At 40.0% G+C, this 21603-nt stretch overlaps 2 protein-coding genes across 2 annotated transcripts; both read right to left on the bottom strand.

Annotated features, from left to right (window-relative positions):
- Window positions 1-400: 400 nt before the first annotated feature.
- On the bottom strand, window positions 401-970 carry LOC138868405 (uncharacterized). Its single transcript, XM_070145958.1, has one exon. The coding sequence runs from the start codon at window positions 968-970 to the stop codon at window positions 401-403; it is 570 nt and encodes a 189-aa protein (XP_070002059.1).
- Window positions 971-11618: 10648 nt separating this feature from the next.
- Window positions 11619-14337, bottom strand: LOC138868406 (uncharacterized). Its single transcript, XM_070145959.1, has 4 exons — window positions 13780-14337; window positions 12929-13422; window positions 12099-12684; window positions 11619-11954 (listed from the first exon to the last, which is right to left on the bottom strand). Exons 1-4 carry the CDS (start codon window positions 14335-14337, stop codon window positions 11619-11621), a joined length of 1974 nt encoding a protein of 657 aa, XP_070002060.1.
- Between the last annotated feature and the right edge of the window lie 7266 nt (window positions 14338-21603).

Consider the following 21603-nt stretch of genomic DNA (forward strand, 5'->3'; position numbering starts at 1 on the left):
GTTCTCTATTGAGTCCCTCAATGGTTTCCTTTAGATCAGTGCATATTACTAACAGATCATCATTTTCCTCTTCAGTAGATGAAACTTTTTCTTCTAAGGTGTGTTTCTCATTGTTAAGGCCTTCTATTGTTTCTTTTAGATCAACAACTTCTACCATCAGATCGTCTCTCTCATTTTCCATACTAGTTATTCTTTCATTCAAGGCTTCCTTTTATTGTTCAAGATTAGCTATGGTCTTATTTAAGTCCACTACACAAACCACTAGATCATCTCTGGATTGTTCGACCTCTCCTAGTTCTATGGTCAGGATTTCCTTATCATTTTCAAGGCTATAATAGGCATCAATTAGGACATTAGATAAAGACCTTAGCTTCTTAGAAGAATAGGATTTCAGATTTCTCTAAACATCTCTGAAGTTTACCTCATCGTCTTTATCTTCTTCATCATCATCATCTGACTGAGCCATCAGCACGAACAATGAATCATATTTCGTTGCTTCATCTTCCACTACCATCATGGATCTATTTTCTGCATCTGATTCCCTTTCAGATTCACTCGAGGAGTTTCCCCAAGCAGTAAGATCCTGATTAACGATATTGTCTGCAGCACTTTTTTGATTGAATCTTTTATCTGGAACCGGGTTCCTTTTTCCTGCCTTGTTAGGATTCTGCTTGTGTTGCTCCAGTTTTGCGAGTGGGTAGTCTTTGATGAAGTGCCCTGACTTTCTGCATCTGTGACATAGATCGATGTTCCTTGTTTTACTTGAACTGCCCCACTTTGGTATACCACCATTTCTTCGAACCATCTTTTGAAATCTCTTAGTGAGATAGGCCATGTCACTATCTTCATTACTTAAATCACTACTTTCAGCCTTAAGTACCAGGTTCTTTTCCTTCTTAGGTTCTCTTCTTTCACTATCTTTCTTTCGTTTCATCTCATATGTCTTCAGATTACCAATCAACTCACCCATGGTTAGAGTCTGTAGATCTTTAGCTTCAATGATGGCATTTACCTTGCTTTCCCAAAACCCAGGTAGAACACTGAGGATTTTTCTTTACAAGTTTGTTTCATTGAATGACATCTCTAAGTGAGTGAAGCTCATTTATGATGGAGGTGAATCTAGTGAGCATATCTTGTATGGACTCATCATCCTACATCCTAAAAAACTCATACTCAGTAGTGAGCATGTCGATCTTGGATTGTTTGACCTTAGTAGTTCCTTCATGTGCGGTTTGTAAAGCTTTCATATTTCTTTCGTAGTATCACAAGCTGATACTCTGTTGTACTCATCAGGTCCTATTCCACACATCAAGATGTTCTTGGCACGATAGTTCTTTTCTACAGCTTTTCTGTCAATGTCACTGTACTCTCTTCTCCCTTTTGGCACCAATGGTCCTGTTTCTTCAAGCTTCTTCATGGGAACATGTGGACCATCACAAATGATGTCCCACAGATCTGAATCTTCTACCATCATAAAATCATGCATAGAGGTCTTCCACCAACCATAGTATTGACCATTGAATCTGGGAGGTCTATAGGTTGATTATCCTTCTTCAAAGTTTGGTGGAGCAACCATTGAGGATCCTTCCTAGGTGTTAGCCTGATAGCAAAAACCTGCTCTGATACCAATTATTAGTTTATATGAGTCCACCAAACTATAGAGTACCTGGTCCTATATGAGATGATACGTAGAATGAAGTAAAGACTGAATGTAAAGAAGGCAAGAGATTTTCTACGTGGAAAAATCCCACACAACGGGATCAAAAAACCACGACCTACTCTTATAGGCTTTTAACTCTACTAACTTGTAATCTACCTATTACAAGTCACTTTGCAAAAACTCTATTGCAAAGACTTCAAACTAACTTGTGATGCAACCACCACAAGCCACTCTATAACTCTCCTAGTTACAAATGATTTAAACTTATGACTATCCATAGTCACAACATAAACTCAGAAGTTTACGAATTTGGTTTGTTCCTAAGACAACACTTCTAAGAAATCAAACTAGGAATTACAATGAAGAAATAACAAGATTACAACTAAACTACTGATGTACATAAACTCATTTAGAAACTGATCCTTAGTGGAGTTGTCTTCTTGTTCTTGACACACCAGTGACTTCAATGCCGGATGAATACTTTTGTTTCTTAAGAGAATATCACTGAATGTACAAAGAATGGTATGTGTTACACCAGGCTGTTTTATCAAAAAAGATAGCACAATGGATAATGATGTCAACTCTTGGTGTACGCTTCTTCCCAATGCGAAGTGACTGTTGTCGTGCCCCCTTTTTCCTCCGCGAAAATCGGGTTGATGACATTTGGAGGGACAACTAATTCCTCTTGGGAATTGGGTTTGCATTTGAAGAGTCGTCACCTAATGATTAGGGTGCATTAGGACACCAAAAAAGTTTGATTTGAATAACAAGAGATAGGGTAACGACTTGAAATTATTCTAAGGGGAAAGTGTTAGGCACCCCTCAGAATCCACTAGTGTGGTTCCCCGCCAGACAATTATTGTGAATTGAGGTACAATTAACATATAGGCAGATAAAGCTTAAATAAGAGGGGATTTCAACACATAATGGTTTGAAAGTAAACAAAGCTTGAAAGAATAATTAGAGAAGCTGATTTTTTAAAATAAAGAGTTAAAATGCTGAAAAGAAATAAAGAATAAAGGGAGGGGGGTCCTATGTTTATTAAAAATATGGATCACCCCACACAATGCCCGGTAATCACTCCTCAATGAAGGGCTACACGTGACATTATAGCATGTTCATCATATTCATATCTACCCATCCCACCCTGTTAAGGTATTTAAAGCACGGATTGGTATCGATTACTCATTGAATGCTATTACCCGTCCCACTCCTATCAGTCCCAGAGGCACTTAGGACTTCTAATCCTAAAAAAGGGAGGATGTTAGGCTTATTTGGAGTTTCAAAGGTAAACAAATTCTAAGGCGACATACAAAAACACATATTGCATATTTGGGGAAAACATATAAACAAACAAAGGCTCACATATACCTCCTTAAACAAATAAAGCTTATACCAAAGGCGAGGGAGTTTAAAAGGTTGAGGCAGATTGGTTTATTTTATAACTCAGATAGGAAGCCCAACTCAGGCCTGCCTGTTGGTTGTAATTATTAATAGAAACAGATTCAGTTTATAGTTATTACTCTAAGGCTTGCCTAAGTGTTTAGACGGGGTCCTATAGGCTTGGTATCTACTGAACTCAGAAGATGATAAGACAGTAAAACTTGAAATAAATTGTTTGGGATCCTATAGGCATGCTGGCTAAAATTTGTTAAGCGAGGGACTTAGGTTATCAAAAGAGATGCAGAATTTGACAAATTAATTACAGGTTTTGCAGGTGATAGTACATATTATTACTGATTTTACATCTACCATTGAGTAAAGCAACTCAGATTCATTTAGAAACTCCTATAGGCATGTTTTCTACACGTTGCTGATTTTAGACACTTATAGACGTAGTTTCTAGGTGCAGAACTTATTTTAAAGCCGTATGAGCATGATATCTAAATGCAGAACTTGTTTTAAACCTTATAAACATGATATCAAAATGCAGAACATGTTTTAAACCTTATAAACAGGGTATCCAAATGTTGTTTGAATTATGCAGAATGATATTAGAACAATCCTATAGGCATGATTTCTAGGTGAAGTTGAATATGCAGAATTATAACAGTCCTATAAGCATGATTTCTATATGAAGTTTTGAATGTGCAGAATTATAACACCTTATAGGCATGATTTCTAGGTGGTAGCAGAATTATAGCATCCCTATAGGCATGATTTCTACCCTTGCATGCATTGTTACCCACCCGTTTTCACTAACCGGCCCCAAATATTCATTACAACTTATTACAAACCAGAGATAATAAATTACATCAAAAGTACAAAGAAAATACAACCAGAGGAAGCCTGATTCTTGCTTCCTCTCTGAGTTATGAAATAGACAAATTCAAAGACCATGGATCTAAAGCCTTTCTCCAATTTGAATGTGTCAGAGTTCCCTAAGAGTCTCAATGAGACTCTGGGAAGTGCTCACACCCAAATTGTATTACCAGAATAGGGATAAGTGCAGTGTGAAAGTGTCAGCCCTCAAGTGTCCAAGTTCAGAGGGAGCTCAATGGGTCCCAAGGCAAGGCTCACAAGAGGGGGGCAGAACTTAAGTCTAAGAGAAAGTGTGCAAGTGAAGAAACAGAGTTCTGAGGGAATAAAGGAGAGGGAAACAGCCACAAACTAGTTGATAATTTCATACAAAGGGGTTCAGGGGGGTTGGGAAATTACAAAGAGCCTATGCTTAGGCAAGGGTAAGCTTTGGGCATGCACAACAATAGAAGATTTTGGCATGCTTATAAGCCTACCGAACACACAATAGCAGAGAAACATATAAGTTAAGATCCCAGGGATAAAGCTTGAGTCATGAACAGTAATATGCAATAATGTCATGCCTCAAACAAACCATAAGCATTGAACACATTGGGGTGGGGGGTTTAGGATGCATAATAAATTCAGAACAGGCAAAAAGAAATTATAGCATGCTAGAATAAGTACTGAACCAAACACAAGCAGTAGGAAGACAGAAGGGTAAAAGCATTAAGTAAACACATTGTTGTGATACTGGAATCTTAATCAGAACATACCAGTTCAGAGAAGTAAATACAGTAAAAGCAGGTGACCGGACTTTGAAGACAGGCCACAGTACAAATAACAAGAAAGAATATTTTTTGAGTATGAGTGTGAGTTCAAAAACTAAGAGTTTTTGTGTGTGTCTGTGTTAATGAAAGAGTAGGGTATTTATAGTTTGAAAACATGTAGAAAATAAAAGCAAGAAAATAATTATGGAACTATGTACCAATTAAAATCAAATCATTATAAGACATCCTTTAATTAAGGAGTTAAATTCAAACGGTAATGGGAAGAAATCATTTAAGGAAAGAGATCAAGTAGAACACCATGTATAGAATAGACCATTAGAGGTAAGTACATAGGCGTTTAAGTAAGGGAAGAATCTCAATTAACCAAATAAGGTAAGAAAACATAGTAAAGTTGCAGAATCGAAAATCAGTACATAGCAAATCAAGGAGTCAAGGATTTCAAAATCACTGACTTAAGGAGAGCAACATGGGTTCCCATGAATAAACCAAGTTAAAGACAAGAGAATCGAAAGTCTGAAGTTTAAAATGCAAGAAACAGGAAAATCAGTAAAAATAAGGCAAGAATCAATTACACGAGTGCAATCAGAATTACACAAGGAGGTTTGAAATCAGTCCAAAATTGAAGGCCATTTTAGAAGGAAATTTAGCATATAAAAGAGTGCATAAACATTAGGCATGCAAGGCTGAGCCTATGACAAAGAGAAGTGTCATGCAATCACAGATTCAGTAAGTAGTGGACTGTCGAAACATGGTAGTCACATAGGTCAATTTCAGTAACTTAGTAATAGAGAAAAGGAGGGAGTACGAAATAGCATGCAAAGAGGTCGAGTGAAAGGGCCTTATAGTAGAGTTTAGCAGGAAGTCAAAATCACATAAAGAAGCAAAGATTTCGAAATTCAGTCGAGCAGCAGATGAAGCAACTTCAGAGACTCGAATAGATCCAAAGAAATTAGGGTTTTGAAACCAGTCGAATTCAGAGCATGACTATCAAGTAAATCACATAGCAAATAATATTAGAACTCGAATGAACCCCAAATTTAAGGTTTTCACCATCAATCGAGTATAGAGATGAAAGACAAGTAAATCAGGCAGAATACTAACAAAATAGATTCAGAAAATCTCAAAAAGGAACTAAGACCTTTAACATGCACATTCCAATAGAAGAACAACATAAAGACACACATTAAAAATCAGAGAAAGCTTCGAAAATAACCTAACAAAATCCTAAATCGGAAAAGATAAAGGTTTTGAAGGTAAAGTTTTGAAAGAAAATTTGAGAAAACGTTCAGAAGCTTATAGTAAACACAGATCTAAAATAGATCTGAAAGAATCGGAAGAACCTCAAAGTTTAGGATTTCAGAAAATCCCCAAATGGTGAGAAAGGCTTGGAAAGTCATTGATCTAAATAGGAGAAGCCAAGAGTCAGGCTTGAATAGCCATGGCTGGCCGGAGCAAGGTCAAAGATGACCAGAAACAACCATAAAACAGAAAGCATCCAAGGTCTGGACCAAACTTCCTCAAGGTCTGGCCTAAAAACCATAGTACTCGACCACATAGAAGTCAAGGGAGGTAGATATAGGCCTCCAATGGCTTTGGAAGCCATTGATTTGGACGATTTTAGGGTGAAAGCTGAGGGAGGCAGCTAGGGTTTGAGAGGAGCTTGAGAGAGAATTAGGAAAAGGGGGGAATTCAAAGGCGGCTACAGATGAAAAAATGATCAAGGCTTTGGGGTAATTGGGAATTAAAAATGGTAAGGGAAATAGGGACCGTTGATCTGGGAGATCAACGGTTGAGATTAGAGAGGGTAGGTGGGAAATAGGTTTGGGTCGGTTTGAACGTGGTTTGGGTCAGGGTAATTGTGTTTAAAAATTGGGGCTCAAATACGGCTAAAATTGAAATAAACGGGGCTAACATTTAAATAGCCATTTTTTCTCTTATTTATTTTACAAAAATAGTACAATAATTTCTAAAAATGAATTAAAGGTTATAAAATGATTAATAATACGTAATTATCAAAATAAAAATACTGGAATCAATTTTTTAATTATAAACACAATTACATCTTAAAATAGGCTAATATTGCAATTATATGCAATTTAGCTTTTAAAATACTAAATAAGTTTGTAAAAATATGCAAAAAATATGTTGGATATATTTTGGTATAAATATAAGAATCCAATAAATTAATTACCAAAATGATAATTTTGGGAATAATTACTGGTTTTTTCTTGATAAAATGGGGCATTAAATTGATTTAAAAATATTTAAAATTTGGGGAAAATAATAAAATGCTTGGACATACTTATATATGCATACATATTCTATTTTGAAAGTATTTTGTATATTAAAAATATATAGGGAAAAATTTGGTATCAACAGTTGCCCCTCTTTACTCGGGAATGATGAAAGAGTTGTCGGGTAAAGATATGATGACCAATTTTGACCTGGCAAAATGGTTTGAAGAGGTCTGGCCATGCCCTAGCTTCTGAGCTGCTTACATATCCCTGGTCATATAGGAATCAGGCCATATGTAGTTCTGGATCCGTCGGGGAACATGCCGACGGAGACTTCTCAAGAACGGACGCGATATTTAGGACAAGGTAAATGATTACGGTCTGATAGGGCTGCGGTAACTGGAGCGGGATCGCTCCTGCCAAGATGGTCGTTGCTCGCCGATTTACCTGCGAATAAGCAATACAAGCATATATTGTGCGTAAATTTAAAACGTGATGCAAATTCCCGTCGGACCATGAATGTTGTCTTTGGATGGTTAGGATTACGTCCTTGGACCATGTAGTGTATAATAATAAAGGATTCGCAGGCCATGAAAATGATTCTCTCGGGCTATGATAATGATGTCTTCGAACCATGACACCTTTGAATAATGATATGCAAAAGATTAAAGGGATCCTCAGGCCATGGCATGGTGTTCTTGGGCTATGCAAATGGTACATCCGAACAATGATGCCCTCGGATAATTTGGTGATCTTTCAGCCCATGGAATGCAGTATTCGGAGATCTTTCAGCCCATGAGATGCAATAGGTGGCAATCTTTCAGCCATGCAAGTGTAAATGAGGTGGCGATCTTTCAGCCATGTAGAATGTAAATAAGGTGGCGATCTTTTAGCCATGCAGAATGTAAATAAGGTGGCGATCTTTCAGCCATGCAGAATGAAGAGGTGGCGATCTTCCAGCCATGCATAATGTAAATAAGGTGGCGATCTTCCAGCCATTAGAATGTAAATAAGGTGGCGATCTTTCAGCCATGCAGAATGTAGAGATGGCGATCTTTTAGCCATGCAGAATGTAAATAAGGTGGAGATCTTTCAGCCATGCAGAATGTAAATAAGGTGACGATCTTCCAGCCATGCAGAATGTAAATAAGGTGGAGATCTTTCAGCCATGCAAAATGTAGAGGTGGCAATCTTTCAGCCATGCAGAATGGAAATAAGGTGGCGATCTTTCAGCCATGCAGAATGTAGAGGTGGCAATCTTTCAGCCATGCAATGCAAAAAATGCAGATGAAGATAGTGTTTAGTCTCGGAAGGCAGAATAGTAGCCTTATGCAATGCAAAAATGCAGATGGAGACAGTGTTTAGTATCGAAAGGCAGAATGGTAGCCTTATGCAATGCAAAAAATGCAGATGGAGACAGTGTTTAGTCTCGGAAGGAAGAATGGTAGCCTTATGCAATGCAAAAATGCAGATGGAGACAATGTTTAGTCTCGGAAGGCAGAATGGTAGCCTTATGCAATGCAGAAATACAAATAAAATGGCAAATGGTGATAGAGTTTTCTTAGCTGATAGCAGGTTGCGATATTGTGACTGCTGGGGACATTGCGATATAGGGAATATCGCCGGCGTGCGTGGATAGAAAATGTTGGTGAATGCAACGATTCTGAGAGTTGTATTCATGAACAATGTTTGTCTCTTAAGCGTATAGTAAGCTAGATGCTTTCTCAATCCAGGTGTCTGCATTCAAAGAAAAATCGTGAGTTTTATAGAGGGGAGGTTAGTTCGTATCCCCGCTGGCCTTTCTTGACCTGTTCGGCTTTGATCTGGTGATACGGTATGTATCATTAGGGCTAGCATTGCTGAACAAAGTGATTTCGATAATAAACATGCATGAATTTGCAAAAATATGACATAAGTATATATTTAAGAAATAACTTTTAGATGAACCGACGACTGTGACGTGGCTTAAGACATTGCAACCTCTCTTGTTACGGAATTTTGAGGGCTCTCCACAAAATTCTACCCCAGTTTAACGCGTTGATGCTTCTGACGGCTGCTTGCGATGATTGGCTGAAATTACTTCGGAAATTTGAAGGTCCTCCTTAAAATTCTACCCCAGTTTTCAATTGCGGGGGGAAATGAAAATTTTATTAAATTGTGACCGAACCCATAAGGCTGCCTATGTATCCCCTCTTAAATGAGAATCAGGTCAGATGTAGTTCAATTACATCATATAGGGAAAGCATGAAAATTACACATAGTAATGCTTGACTGCATCTGAATTGATTGATTTTGGCCAAACTTCTCCGACCATTTCAGCAAACATAAGGGCTCCTCTTGTCAGAACCCGGTGAACCATGTATGGACCCCGCCAGTTGGGAGAGAATTTCCCCTTGGCTTCATCTTGATGCAGAAAAATTTTCTTTAACACCAGCTGCTCCGGTGTGAACTATCTCGGCATGACTCTTTTTTTGAAGGCTTTGGACATTCTGTTCTGATAAAACTGACCATGGAAAACTGCATTCATTCTCTTTCCGTCGATGAGGGATAATTGCTCATAATGTCTCCTCACCCATTCTATGTCGTCGAGCTCAGCTTCTTCTATGATCCTTAGGGAAGGAATTTCCACTTCGACGGGAATTACGGCTTCCATACCGTAAAACAGCATGTAGGGGGTTGCCACAGTTGATGTGCGGACTGTGGTGCGATATCCTAACAGGGCGAATTCTAGATTTTCGTTCCATTGCTTATGCTACCCTATCATTTTCCTTAGTATCTTCTTGATATTCTTATTGACGGCTTCTATAGCTCCGTTCATTTGAGGCTTGTAGGTTGTAGAGTTCTTGTGTCTGATCTTGAAGGTTTCACACATAGCTTTCATCAAGTCTCTATTGAGGTTGGAGCCATTGTCAGTAATGATGGATTCTGGAATCCCGAATCGACAAACGATGCGGTTACGGACAAAGTCTGCCACGACTTTCTTAGTCACTGCTCTATAAGATGTTGCTTTGACCCATTTGGTGAAATAGTCAATTGCCACTAGGATGAATCTGTGTCTGTTAGAAGCGGTGGGCTCAATTGGTCCAATAACATCCATCTCTCAAGCGGCAAAAGTCCATAGTGATCTTGTTGTATTAAGCTCATTGGGAGGTACCTTTATCATGTCTGCATGTATCTGGAAGCGGTGGCATTTCCAGACATACTAGATGCAGTCCGTCTCCATAGTCATACAAAAGTAACCGGCTCGGAGGATCTTCTTTGCTAAGACAAAACCATTCATATGCGGACCACATGTCCCAGTGTGGATTTCCTCCAGTAGCTTAGATGCTTCCTTTGCATTGACACACCTTAGTAGTCCCAAATCAGGAGTCCTCCTATATAGGATTCCTCCGCTGTGGAAGAAATTGTTGGATAACCTCTAAAGTGTGCGTTTTTGAGTAGGATTTGCAAGCTTTGGGTAATTTCCTTTTGTCAAATATTCCCTGATATCATGAAACCAAAGCTTTCCATCTGCTTCTTCTTCAACATGGGCACAATAAACTGGTTGATCATGGATCTTTACTGGAATGGGATCAATGAAGTTTTTGTCTAGATGTTGTATCATGGATGACAGGGTAGCCAATGCATCGGCGAATTCATTCTGGATTCTGGGAACATGTCGGAATTCTGTCTTTGTGAATATCTTTCTGAACTCCTGTACGTGGTGCAAAGGGAGTATCTTAGAGTTCTTGGTTGCCCATTCTTCTCGGACCTGATGTATGAGTAAGTCTGAATCTCCAATTACTAGCAACTCTTGTATGTTCATGTCAATGGTCATCTTGAGCCCTAGGATGCAGGCTTCATATTCGGCCATGTTGTTGGTGCACGGGAACCTAAGTTTGGCAGACACCGGATAATGTTGACCGGTTTCCAACACTAGGACTGTTCTTATGCCAACTCCTTTGAAATTTGCTGCTCCATCGAAAAACATTCTCCAACCATCATAGGATTCTGCAATGTCCTCTCCTATGAATGATACCTCTTCGTCACGAAAATATATCTTTCGGGGTTGTATTCTCCATCCACAGAATGTTCTACAAGGTGATCTGCTAGTGCCTGTCCCTTGATTGCCTTTTGAGTTACGTATACAATATCAAATTCACTCAGCAAGATTTGCCACTTGGCTAGCTTGCCAGTGGGCATGGGCTTCTGAAAGATGTACTTCAAAGGGTCCATCCTTGATATGAGATATCTGGTATAGGCACAAAAGTAGTGCCTCAGCTTCTGGGCCACCCAAGTCAGAGCACAATAAGTACGCTCTAAAAGAGAATACCAGGCTTCGTACGGAGTGAACTTTTTGCTGAGATAGTAAATGGCCTGCTCTTTCCTTTCCGTTTCATAATGCTTCTCCAAAACGCAATCGAAGGCACCATCTAACACTGCGATGTAGAGTAGTAAAGGTCTACCTGGCTCGGGCGGGACTAAGACTAGTGGTGTTGATAGGTATTCCTTGATTCTGTTGAAAGCTTTCTGGCAGTCATCAATCCATTTGGTGGTGGCATCCTTCTTCAACATCATGAAGATTGGCTCACAGATGACCGTGGAATGTGCTATGAACTGGCTGATATAGTTAAGTCTTCCCAAGAAACGTATCACGTCCTTCTTGTTCTTTGGCGGCAAAAGTTCTTGAATGGCCTTGACCTTTGATGGATCCAATTATATTTCTCGGTGGCTCACAATAAACCCAAGTAATTTCCCGGCAGGAACCCTAAATGCACACTTTGCAGGATTCAGCTTTAGGTTGTACCTCCACAGTCTATTGAAAAACTTCCTCAAATCTTCCATGTGATCAGTGGCCTTTTTGGACTTGATGATAACATCATCTACGTACACCTCTATCTCCTTGTGTATCATATCATGGAAAATGGTAGTCATAGCCCTCATGTTGGTGGCCCCTGCATTCTTTAACCCAAACGGCATCATCTTGAAGCAGTACATTTCCCATGGCGTAATGAAAGCCGTTTTCTCAGCATCTTCTTCATCCATCCAAATCTAATGATAACCAGTGAAACAATCCACAAATGATTGCAATTCGTGCTTGGCACAATTGTCGATCAGGATGTGTATGTTTGACAAGGGGAAGTCATCTTTGGGACTGGCCCGGTTGAGATCCCGGTAGTTGACACAGACTCTTACCTTCCCGTCCTTCTTTGGCATAGGCACGATGTTAGCTAACCATGTCGGATACTCAACTACCCTGAGAACTTTAGCTTTGACATGCTTGGTGAGTTCTTCCTTGATTTTCAAACTCATATCAGGTTTGAACATTCTGAGCTTTAGCTTTACCGGTGGACATGTCGGATTAGTTGGCAGTTTGTGAGCCACAATAGATGTGCTCAGACCCGTCATGTCGTCATACGACCAGGCGAATTTGTCCTCATATTCTCTTAGAAATTCTGTGTATTCCCTCTTTTCTGATGACGATAAGTGAACGTTGATTTGTGTTTCTTTGACATTCTCTTCATCCCCCAGGTTAATAATTTCGGTCTCGTCCAGGTTGGACTTCGGCCTGTTTTCAAAATTCCCAACTTCCTTAACAATCTCTTCTGGTATGTCATCTTCCTTTGAATCTATGTCCATTTGTTGCATTGTCTCATTGCATGTCATAGTCATTGGTTCATCAAGATGAGTAACAGTAATGTTGTATAAGTAAAGTAATGAGAGAAAATAATAAGATTGTTGATTTATAAGGAAAATCGAAATGCTTTGATAAATTCCATAACTGTTTTGAACATTGAAGATCTTATTGCCAAAATTTAAAATGCGAGAAAAAATTAACTAGTAACAATAAAAGATAGTGCATGATACTTGTTCAGCCTTGCTACCCTGAGGCTCGCCGGACTTTGGTGGTTCTGATGGTCTAGTTATTGAGGAATGCTCCTCTGCTTACAGCTTGTATGGAAGGGCCTTCCTCCCCCTCCTCCTCGAAAATGACACAACAATCCATATCATCTTCTTCCAGGAACAAATTCCTCATTGCTGCCAGTGCTTCTTCTTCTTCTGACCCGTAGATAACATCGGTCGGTTGGAAAGTTTGTTCCAAGCATGGTATTGGTTGCTCCAGCAGATAGTAAGGACCAGGCCATGGTGGTGACCAGTCATTGATTTCTCTCCAGGTATACTCATATCCCAGATCAAAAGTGATGTCGTGCTTCTTGAGTTTAATGGGCTTAGTGATTCCTTGGAGGTTCTTGCCAAACCCCTTGAAAGGTTTATATCCGCTCCAGTTCAATATGCTCTCAATTTTATTGTCCCACCATTTGCCCTTGTCAACGGCGTTGACCCGCTCTATGTGGTGATATGTCTCCTCACCTATCTTTCGTCTGCCTTCTATTGTTGGGATGGTCTGGCGACTATATATGGGATTGCTACTATTGCCGTGAATGATCACCTCTTGGTGATTCCACTCAAACTTCACTACTTGATGTAGTGTTGACGCTACGGCGCCGGCGGCATGAATCTAAGGTTGTCCCAATAGCAGATTGTAAGATGTCGGCACATCTATCACTTGAAAATCAACATTGAACCAAGTAGGCCCCATTTGCAAACACAGACTAATTTCTGTGGACCTTTGGGAACCGTCGAAAGCTTTCACGTTGATGGCCCCATCCTTGATCTCATTCAATCCCTTACCCAGTGGCCTGAGTATTACCAACAAACAAATGTTAAGGCTGGACCCTCCATCAATCAGGATTCTGGTAATAAAATAATCTTCGCATTGTACGGTGATGTGCAATGCCTTGTTGTGACTCAACCCTTCTGGTGGCAGTTCATCTTCATGAAAAGTGATCTTGTGACTTTCCAATACCTATCCTACAATGTTAGCCATCTCTCTACCGGTGATGTTGCTTGGTACATATTCCTCACTCAGCACCCTTAATAGGGCATTCTTGTGTGCATCGAAATTTTGTAGCAAAGCAAGGATAGAAATTTGCACAGGTGTTTTGTTCAACTGATCAATGACCGAGTATTCCTTGGCTTGTATCTTTCTCCAGAGATCATCTGTCCCGATCTCGCTGATGGTTGTCCGACTAAAGGCATGCTTGCTTAACTCAGCCAAATGTTTCGGGGTATAAACCCTACCAGTTCTCATCATACCCTGTGCCGCAACAGCTTCTCCAAACATAACCTTGCCTTTCCTTCTTGCTTCGGCTGTGTAGTCCCATGGTATAGCCTTTGTATGGAATGGTGTCATGGCCGACATCGCCACTGGAATTGGCATGGCTATCTTTACTCCGAACGGAGCATGCACCTTGGGAGGTAAGACTACAACTTCGAATGGTGTAGGTGCATTTGCTGGAGACATAAATTCGACCTCAATTGGTGTTGGCATCTTTGCAGAGGATGGTGCTTCAAACGCAAGTGGCATGGACATATTTACCTCGGCATCTACAGAGGTCTGAATCTGGACTATGATCGGATTAAGGGTGACTATTGGTTTCTTTGGGTCGTCACCTTATGTGATCAAACTGATCGATCCTTTGGGATCCCAATCATCCTCTATTTCAATCATGTGAATGCCTCCTCCCTTGTGGTCTGGTAGAGGGTTGTTGAAGACATTTGGAGCAGGCTCCTTCGCCACAATAATCTTGTTATCAATTAAGTCTGGATCTTATCTTTCAGAGAACGACATTCGTCAATGGTGTGTCCTATCATGCCAGAATGGTATGCACACGATTTATTTAGATTAACCCACTAAGAAGGGTTCTTAGGGGTTGCAGCAGGGATAAGGGTGACATAACCAGCAGTTTTGAGTCTTTCATACGACTGGTCGATAGGTTCAGCAATAGCTGTATATTATTTTGGGGGCCTTCGGTCAAAGTTTGGTCGAGGTCTAGGGAAGTTTTAGCGTGGGGGAGGGGATTGATAGTGGGATGGTTGAGTATTGTAGGCTTGGTGAACATGTGCTGGTTGGGAATATTTGGGTGAAGTAGACTGATATGTGGGAGGTGATTGATAAGTGGGTGGTAGAGCTTGGTAAGAGGGTGAGGGTGCTTGATAGTTTGGAGTAAGCTGGCATGTGAGTGGAGGCATTAGGCAAACTTGGTATTTGATGGGACATTTGGTTCTCTGTTCTACCATTACGGCTCTTACATCCCTTTTCTTGGACACACCTCCTGACTGTAAGGCCTTATTTGTAGCTTTCAAGGCCTTAAAATTTGTAACCATACCGCTTTTGATGCCCTCTTCGATCCTCTCTCCCAGCTTGATAATGTCAGAAAATTTGTGGCCCTCGATCGTCATCAGCCTCTCATAATACTGTGGGTCTTGGGACCGGACGAAGAATTTGTTCCTTTTTTCTTCTTCTAAGGCGGTTCTAACCGTAGCAACTTCGAACCTCTAACGAGTAGCATACTCGTGGAATGTTTCTATGGGCTTCTTCTTTAGATTTTGAATATAGAACACAGCCAGTTCATTCTCCATGTTGAACCTGAATCTGTCCATAAAATCAGATGTCATGCTTACCCAGTTCGACCACTTCTTTGGATCTTGGCTAATCAACCAAGACAAAGCATCTCCTTTCAAGCTCCTCATGAAAAGCTTCATGCGTATTTTCTCATCTCTTCCTACTCCAACCAATTTGTCACTATATGTTCTCAAATGAACCCTTGGGTCCCCTATACCATCAAACATCTCAAACTTAGGAGGTTTGTACCCCTCGGGTAGTTCGACATCGGGGTGTATGAAAAGATTTTCATAGTTTAGCCCTTCAATTACCTTACTTCCTTCAATGCCTTGAATTCGGCTAGTCAATTTCTTAAGCTCTTCAGCAAGGTTTCTAATGAGCAAGTCTTTATCATCAGACTTGGGTTTGTTTGAGATGGGTTGGGTGGAGTGTGGCATAGTCTCCACGTAGATGGGGGTATTATGTTGGGTGTGGCAGTGGTCATTTGTAGAGTTCTAGAGTTCTGGGATGATCAATGGGGTGTTATTTGAGGTATGACAAGTGTTGCAGTGGTGATGAGGAGCGGGATGGCTTGGTTTCTATTGGATATTTTGTGGAGGTGTGTGATTCTAAGAATTTGGGAAATTAACATCTGTAGTGGTGAGGTAAAATGACAGATTTGCCAGATTCTGAACCTGCTCAAGTTCTTCCTGAAATTTCAGCAACTTTTATTCCAGTTGGGATGCATTTTCCTTGGGAATCAAAGTACCGTGACCATGAGTGACCTCTACCTGTTCTGTTGAGTTTTCCTTTCTAGTGTTTTACAAATCTTCCATCTTCCCTTTGTTCTTGTTTCTGACAGGACTAAGAGGAGAAGTAGGTGGAGGGCCCCTTGATCTCGTGAAATAGGATGATGTTGCCAGAGTTCACGAACTAACCTTTGGGGAGGGGAAAATAAACAAAAGTAAAAACAAAAAAGGTAGCAAGTCAGTGAGGATTATATAAAAATGTTGCAATATTTAAACACACAGTGCGGGAATGTAAAGCGTGTCCTAATTTGGGGACCTCTTTAAGCTCGAGGTAGGCCTAGCAACAAGTTGATTTGGAGAACTTGGAATGCCAAATGCCTCATTTTATTGATAAAAAGGTAGACGAATTCCAAATAGACACTAAATAACAGGAAATAAAAGTTGCTAGTGGCCATTGACCTTGTTACATTTTATAAAGCAAAATGAAAACTCCTATCTATTTGGTCCCAGAAGAACCTTCCCCAGATTCGTCATCCTTGGCTCCATCGAACAACTTCCCCAACTCGCGCAGTCCCAGCAGCAGGTAGGCTCTGGCTAGATGTCCGCCTTCATTTCCTTCAGCATTCCGACAGTCTTTGACCCTCTTGAGAAATTTCTTCTCCAGCTCTACTATACCCCGCTCTAAATATCCTAGTCGCTTGTTGGCATTGACAACCATATCCTTCCATTCCTCAATTAGCTTTTGATTGGCTTTTTGTATCTCCTGGTGCTCGCTTTCGCATTCCCGGATCCTCTTGCGTAGTTGATTGTATTTGACCTGTGCTTCGGCCTTTTCGTCTATGATCCTGTGGCCTCGAATAAACCCAGGTTGGCCTAGACCATCATGTTTTTCCTCCAACAAGCCTGAATAATAGGGAGCACAACCAGCGTGGTATCTATCTGGCTCAATGGTATCCCTTCCCATGACAATCTTGCAGTGCCACATATGTTGAGATTGGCACTTATAAGGACTATCATCATCCTAGAAGTCGGCCCAGAAGTGACTCATCTTGTCGACCCTGGGTACAACCTGCTTCTTACCAGCTTGCCTTATAACTTGTAGAGGGACGTAAGGGTACGTTCCTCTTAGACCGATTAATATCAGGAAAGGTGCATCTCTAGGTCGGGCGATGAACTCCTCGGTCGGAAACCACTCAAACATCCATTGCACCTGGTCCTCAGTCAAATTTTCTAAGAGCTCGACCCATTCTCTAGAATTCTCTGGTTGGGCGAACATGTTGGGCATGTAATTCATTCATTTTGGATGATGAAAAGTGATATAATCATCCCAGTCCCTTCGCTGAATTTCTTGTCGGTATTCACCTTTTTGGAGATGCTCCACAAGCCAAAGTTGAAGTAGCAAATTGCAGCCTTCGAAGTGTTTGGCTCCTTGTTGACACCTCTCTAGGGCTCGGTATATTTCCGCAATGATCATGGGCACAATGCTGAATGGTTGCCCACCAATTCCTTCCATTAAGGTATTAGTTACCATAGCTAGTCTGGTGTGGATTCTTGCTTTCTTCATTGGAAACATGATCAATACCAGGAAGCAAAACATGAATACAAAGACCCTTCGGTGAATATGCCCTAATTATGTGATGGCAAACTCGTCAGAATAGGTACGATAGGATTTGTTGTCTCGTATAACTAATCAAAAGGGACGTAAGATTCCTTCAAACATGTCAGTTCGGGATTTTTCTTCAAACCCATCATTTTGAGGAAACCCCTACCCTTGCGGTTCTCAAGCATTAACAAACCCGGAGTTTCCCATGGTATACCGGCCAATCCTCCTATTTGTTCTAGTAAGGGTGTCATTTCAATATCCCTGAAGCGGAACACGGACCTCTCACAATCCCAGAACAAAGTAGCAGCTTCTATGATCTTGTTGTTGGGTTGGATTTCCAGGAGAGAAGGTAGGTTTCCCAAATATTTCCGAACAAGAGTCTGATCACTGGAGTGAAAATCCTTCCACCAGCTTAGTAGTTTTGGGTGGATGTTGGTAACCATTTCGAATATGGGGACTTTGTGCCTCATATTTCTGCAAGAAAATAAGGTTAGGCCCTTTCCCCCACCGGACTCGGCTATTTAATATCAACAATTGGAATAAAAGCATTCAGTTCTCCAAATAAATGCACAAAACGTGATGATATCCGTTTGGGTTTTAGGAAAACCCAGTGGACTTGGGACAAGGCTATCTTAAAGAGTCATTATGCAGACAACATAACTGACTCGGCTAGGTTTGACCATGATGCATGCACAGTTAAATAGAGTAAGGTTTCTATGGGGTTTTAGACTGGTACCCTTGAGCGGACAACTCAAGGGGGAAAGGCTCATAACCGTCGACTACACCGTTGATCGACTAGTTTTACGGCAAATATGCCTTTTCCAGATTTAGGGGTGATGATACTGAATAGCGCAACCACTCATTATAAGCGTTGCTATAGGATTTGTTTGGCACGAGTGAAATATGATGTTGATCATGATTATGCAACAATTAAAGGCATGTTGTCACGTATTTGCACGTTTAAGAAAGCAGTAAATACAACTATTTCATAATTTAAAGCGGAAATGAAGGAAAGCAGTAAATGAAAGAAACTAAAAGACAAGTCAGTTTTGCAATTGAAAAGGAAATTGAATGCTTAAAAGAAATAAGCAAATAATTGTGCGTAAGGAAGCATAAATTCACAATAATAGTCTGAAATGGTAAAAGCCTAAAAATCCCCAGCGAAGTCGCCATGCTATCGCGCCCCCTTTTTCCTCCGCGGAAATCGAGTTTATGACATTTGGAGGACAACTCGTTCTTTTTGCGAACTGGGTTTGCATTTGAAGAGTCGCCACCTAATGATTAGGGTGCATTAGGACACCAAAAGAGTTTGATTTGAACAACCAGAGATAGGGTAAGGGCTTGAAATTATTCTAAGGGGAAGGTGTTAGGCACCCCTCAGAATCCACTAGTGTGGTTCCCGGCCAGACAATTATTGCGAATTGAGGTGCAATTAACATATAGGCAGATAAGGCTCAAATAAGAGGAGATTTCAACACATAATAGTTTGAAAGTAAACAACGCTTGAAAGAATAATTAGAGAAGCTGATTTTTTAAAATAAAGAGTCAAAATGCTGAAATGAAATAAAGAATAAAGGGAGGGGGTCTTAGGTTTATTAAAAATATGGATCACCCCACACATTGCCCGGTAATAACTCCTCAATGAGGGGCTACATGTGACATTATCACGTGGTCATCATATTCATATCTACCCATCCCACCCCGTTAAGGTATTTAAAGCGCGGATTGGTATCGATTACTTATTACATGTTATTACTTGTCCCACTCCTATCAGTCCCGGAGGCACTTAGGACTACTAATTCTAAAAAGGGGAGGATGTTAGGCTTATTTGAAGTTTGAAAGATAAAAAAATTCTAAGGCGACATACAAAAACACATATTGAATATTTGGGGAAAACATATAAACAAACAAAGGATCACATATACCTCCTTAAATAAAGAAAGCATATAATTAGTATGACTTGCACATACTATTTAGGTATGATTAAAATATACCAAAGGCGAGGGAGTTTAAAAGGTTGATGCATATTGGTTTATTATATAACTCAGATAGGAAGCCCGACTCAGGCCTGCGCGCTGGTTGTAATTATTAATAGAAACATATTCAGTTTATAGTTATTACTCCAAGGCTTGCCTAAGTGTTTAGACGGGGTCCTATAGGCATGGTATCTACTGAACTCGAAATATGATAAGAGGTAAATTGAAGAATAGAAGAGTAAGAAGGATTCCACAGTCTAGCCTTGGCTTTCATTCGGCTAGACAAAGCAGTAGCCCAAAATAGTAGTAAAGAAAGAGAGAGTTTTTTAGTGTAAGTGTGTGTTCTGAACCCAGATTTCTCGTGTTCTTGAAAGAAGAGATTGTAGGATATTTATAGTTTTGAAAACGAGTGAAGAATAAGGTAACCAGTAGAGTTTCAACTCAAACATGGAAATAACCACTATCAGAATCAATTAACACAAGTACTTCTCTTTAATCAAGGGATTACTGCTCAAACGGACACTAACAGGGTTAATTAAGGAAAGAAATCAGTTTGATGCAGACTAATTCTTGCCATATAAGGGGGTAGTAAAAGTATAAAGTAAATAATTAACTCTAAGTACAAAAATATACTTAATTTTGGGAAAGGATTCAAGGTAAAAATATCACAGTAATGGAGGGAAGGGAATCAATCAGTTTAGACAAAAACGGGTAAAATTAGGGTTTATAAGGGAACCCTTTGCAATTAGTCGTAACATTGAGGAAATCAAGATCAATCAAGAAAGAATCATGACTCTGCTTTCAACATATAAATAGCAAGGGATGAACAGGCACACTAGACATGCAGGGTCAAATATATTGTCAAAGAGGAGCAAATTAAACACACAACAGTAGCAGTAGTGACTTAGGATTCAGTAGTAAAGAAACCTACTCGAAGCATAGTAGTAGACAAAGACAAGCAGTCACATAGAATCAGATATGAGGCAACCAGTCTTAACAGGTAAAGAAAGTCAGAAACAAATGAATAACTCATAGTAATAAGTGAGAAAAACCCTTTTTAAGAAGCTAGGGTTTATGCAATAGTTGAGTTAAAAAAATGGTATGAACTCAGAACCGGGTAAGTCAAACAAGAAAAGGATTCAAACACAAAGGCCTCAATCAAAACAATATTCAAACAAACAAAGACAGCTTCAGAACTCGGATAAAACCCAAAAGTACCTAGGGTTTCAAAACAATGAACCGGATAAAGAAAAACATAAGCACATCATTTAAACGTAGTAAAACAACACTGAAAATCGGATAAGGGGTCTTTAAGAAGAGTTTTAAGAAACCCTAATTTGAAAAGGAAGAGTCAATTTGAAAGAAAAAATCGAAAAAAAAAACTTTTGGAAAACATCAAGACGTTCATAACATGCACAGATCTAAGACAGATCTGAAAGAAAAATTGAACAACTCTTAGAGCTAGGGTTTCAAAGAACCCAGAGAAAGACTTTGAAAAGTTACCGATCTAGCTAGAAAAGTCAAGGATCTGACTTGAACAGCCATGATGGCCGGAAAAAGACTAGAGATCGAAGTTGAACCAAGACTGGACTAGATCTCTTCAAGATCTGTCCATGAAATCACGAAAATATGTAACTAGTAGACATAGGAGACGAGTACACATCTCAAAACGCCATGGGAGTCCATGGATTAGGTGGGGATTGAAAGGAATTGGGGTGAAATTGGGTGGCAGTGGCTAGGTTTTATGTGAAGCTGCAGAGAGAATTGAGAGGAGAGGGATTCAAGGTCGGCGGGTGGTAACAAATGAAAGGGTTTGGGGGGGTAGTTCGGGATTAATTAAGGCAAGGTATAATAGTGGTCGTTGATCGGAATGATCAACGACCTAGATTAGAAGGGCTAGGTGGGTCGGTTTATGAAATTAGATTTG

This window comes from Nicotiana sylvestris, chromosome 5 (assembly GCF_000393655.2).
Source record: "Nicotiana sylvestris chromosome 5, ASM39365v2, whole genome shotgun sequence".
Lineage (NCBI taxonomy): Eukaryota > Viridiplantae > Streptophyta > Magnoliopsida > Solanales > Solanaceae > Nicotiana > Nicotiana sylvestris.

Excerpts from the sequence above, each read along its gene's own strand:
- LOC138868406 (XM_070145959.1), bottom strand. The coding sequence starts at position 14,337 with ATGTCCATGCCACTTGCGTTTGAAGCACCATCCTCTGCAAAGATGCCA. Across the intron at positions 13,423-13,779 it reads GTAGAGAGATGGCTAACATT|ATTCATGCCGCCGGCGCCGT; the intron begins GTAGGATAGGTA and ends GGACAACCTTAG. Across the intron at positions 12,685-12,928 it reads CTGGCAGCAATGAGGAATTT|TTATGGAATTTATCAAAGCA; the intron begins GTTCCTGGAAGA and ends TGTTCAAAACAG.
- LOC138868405 (XM_070145958.1), bottom strand. The coding sequence starts at position 970 with ATGGGTGAGTTGATTGGTAATCTGAAGACATATGAGATGAAACGAAAG.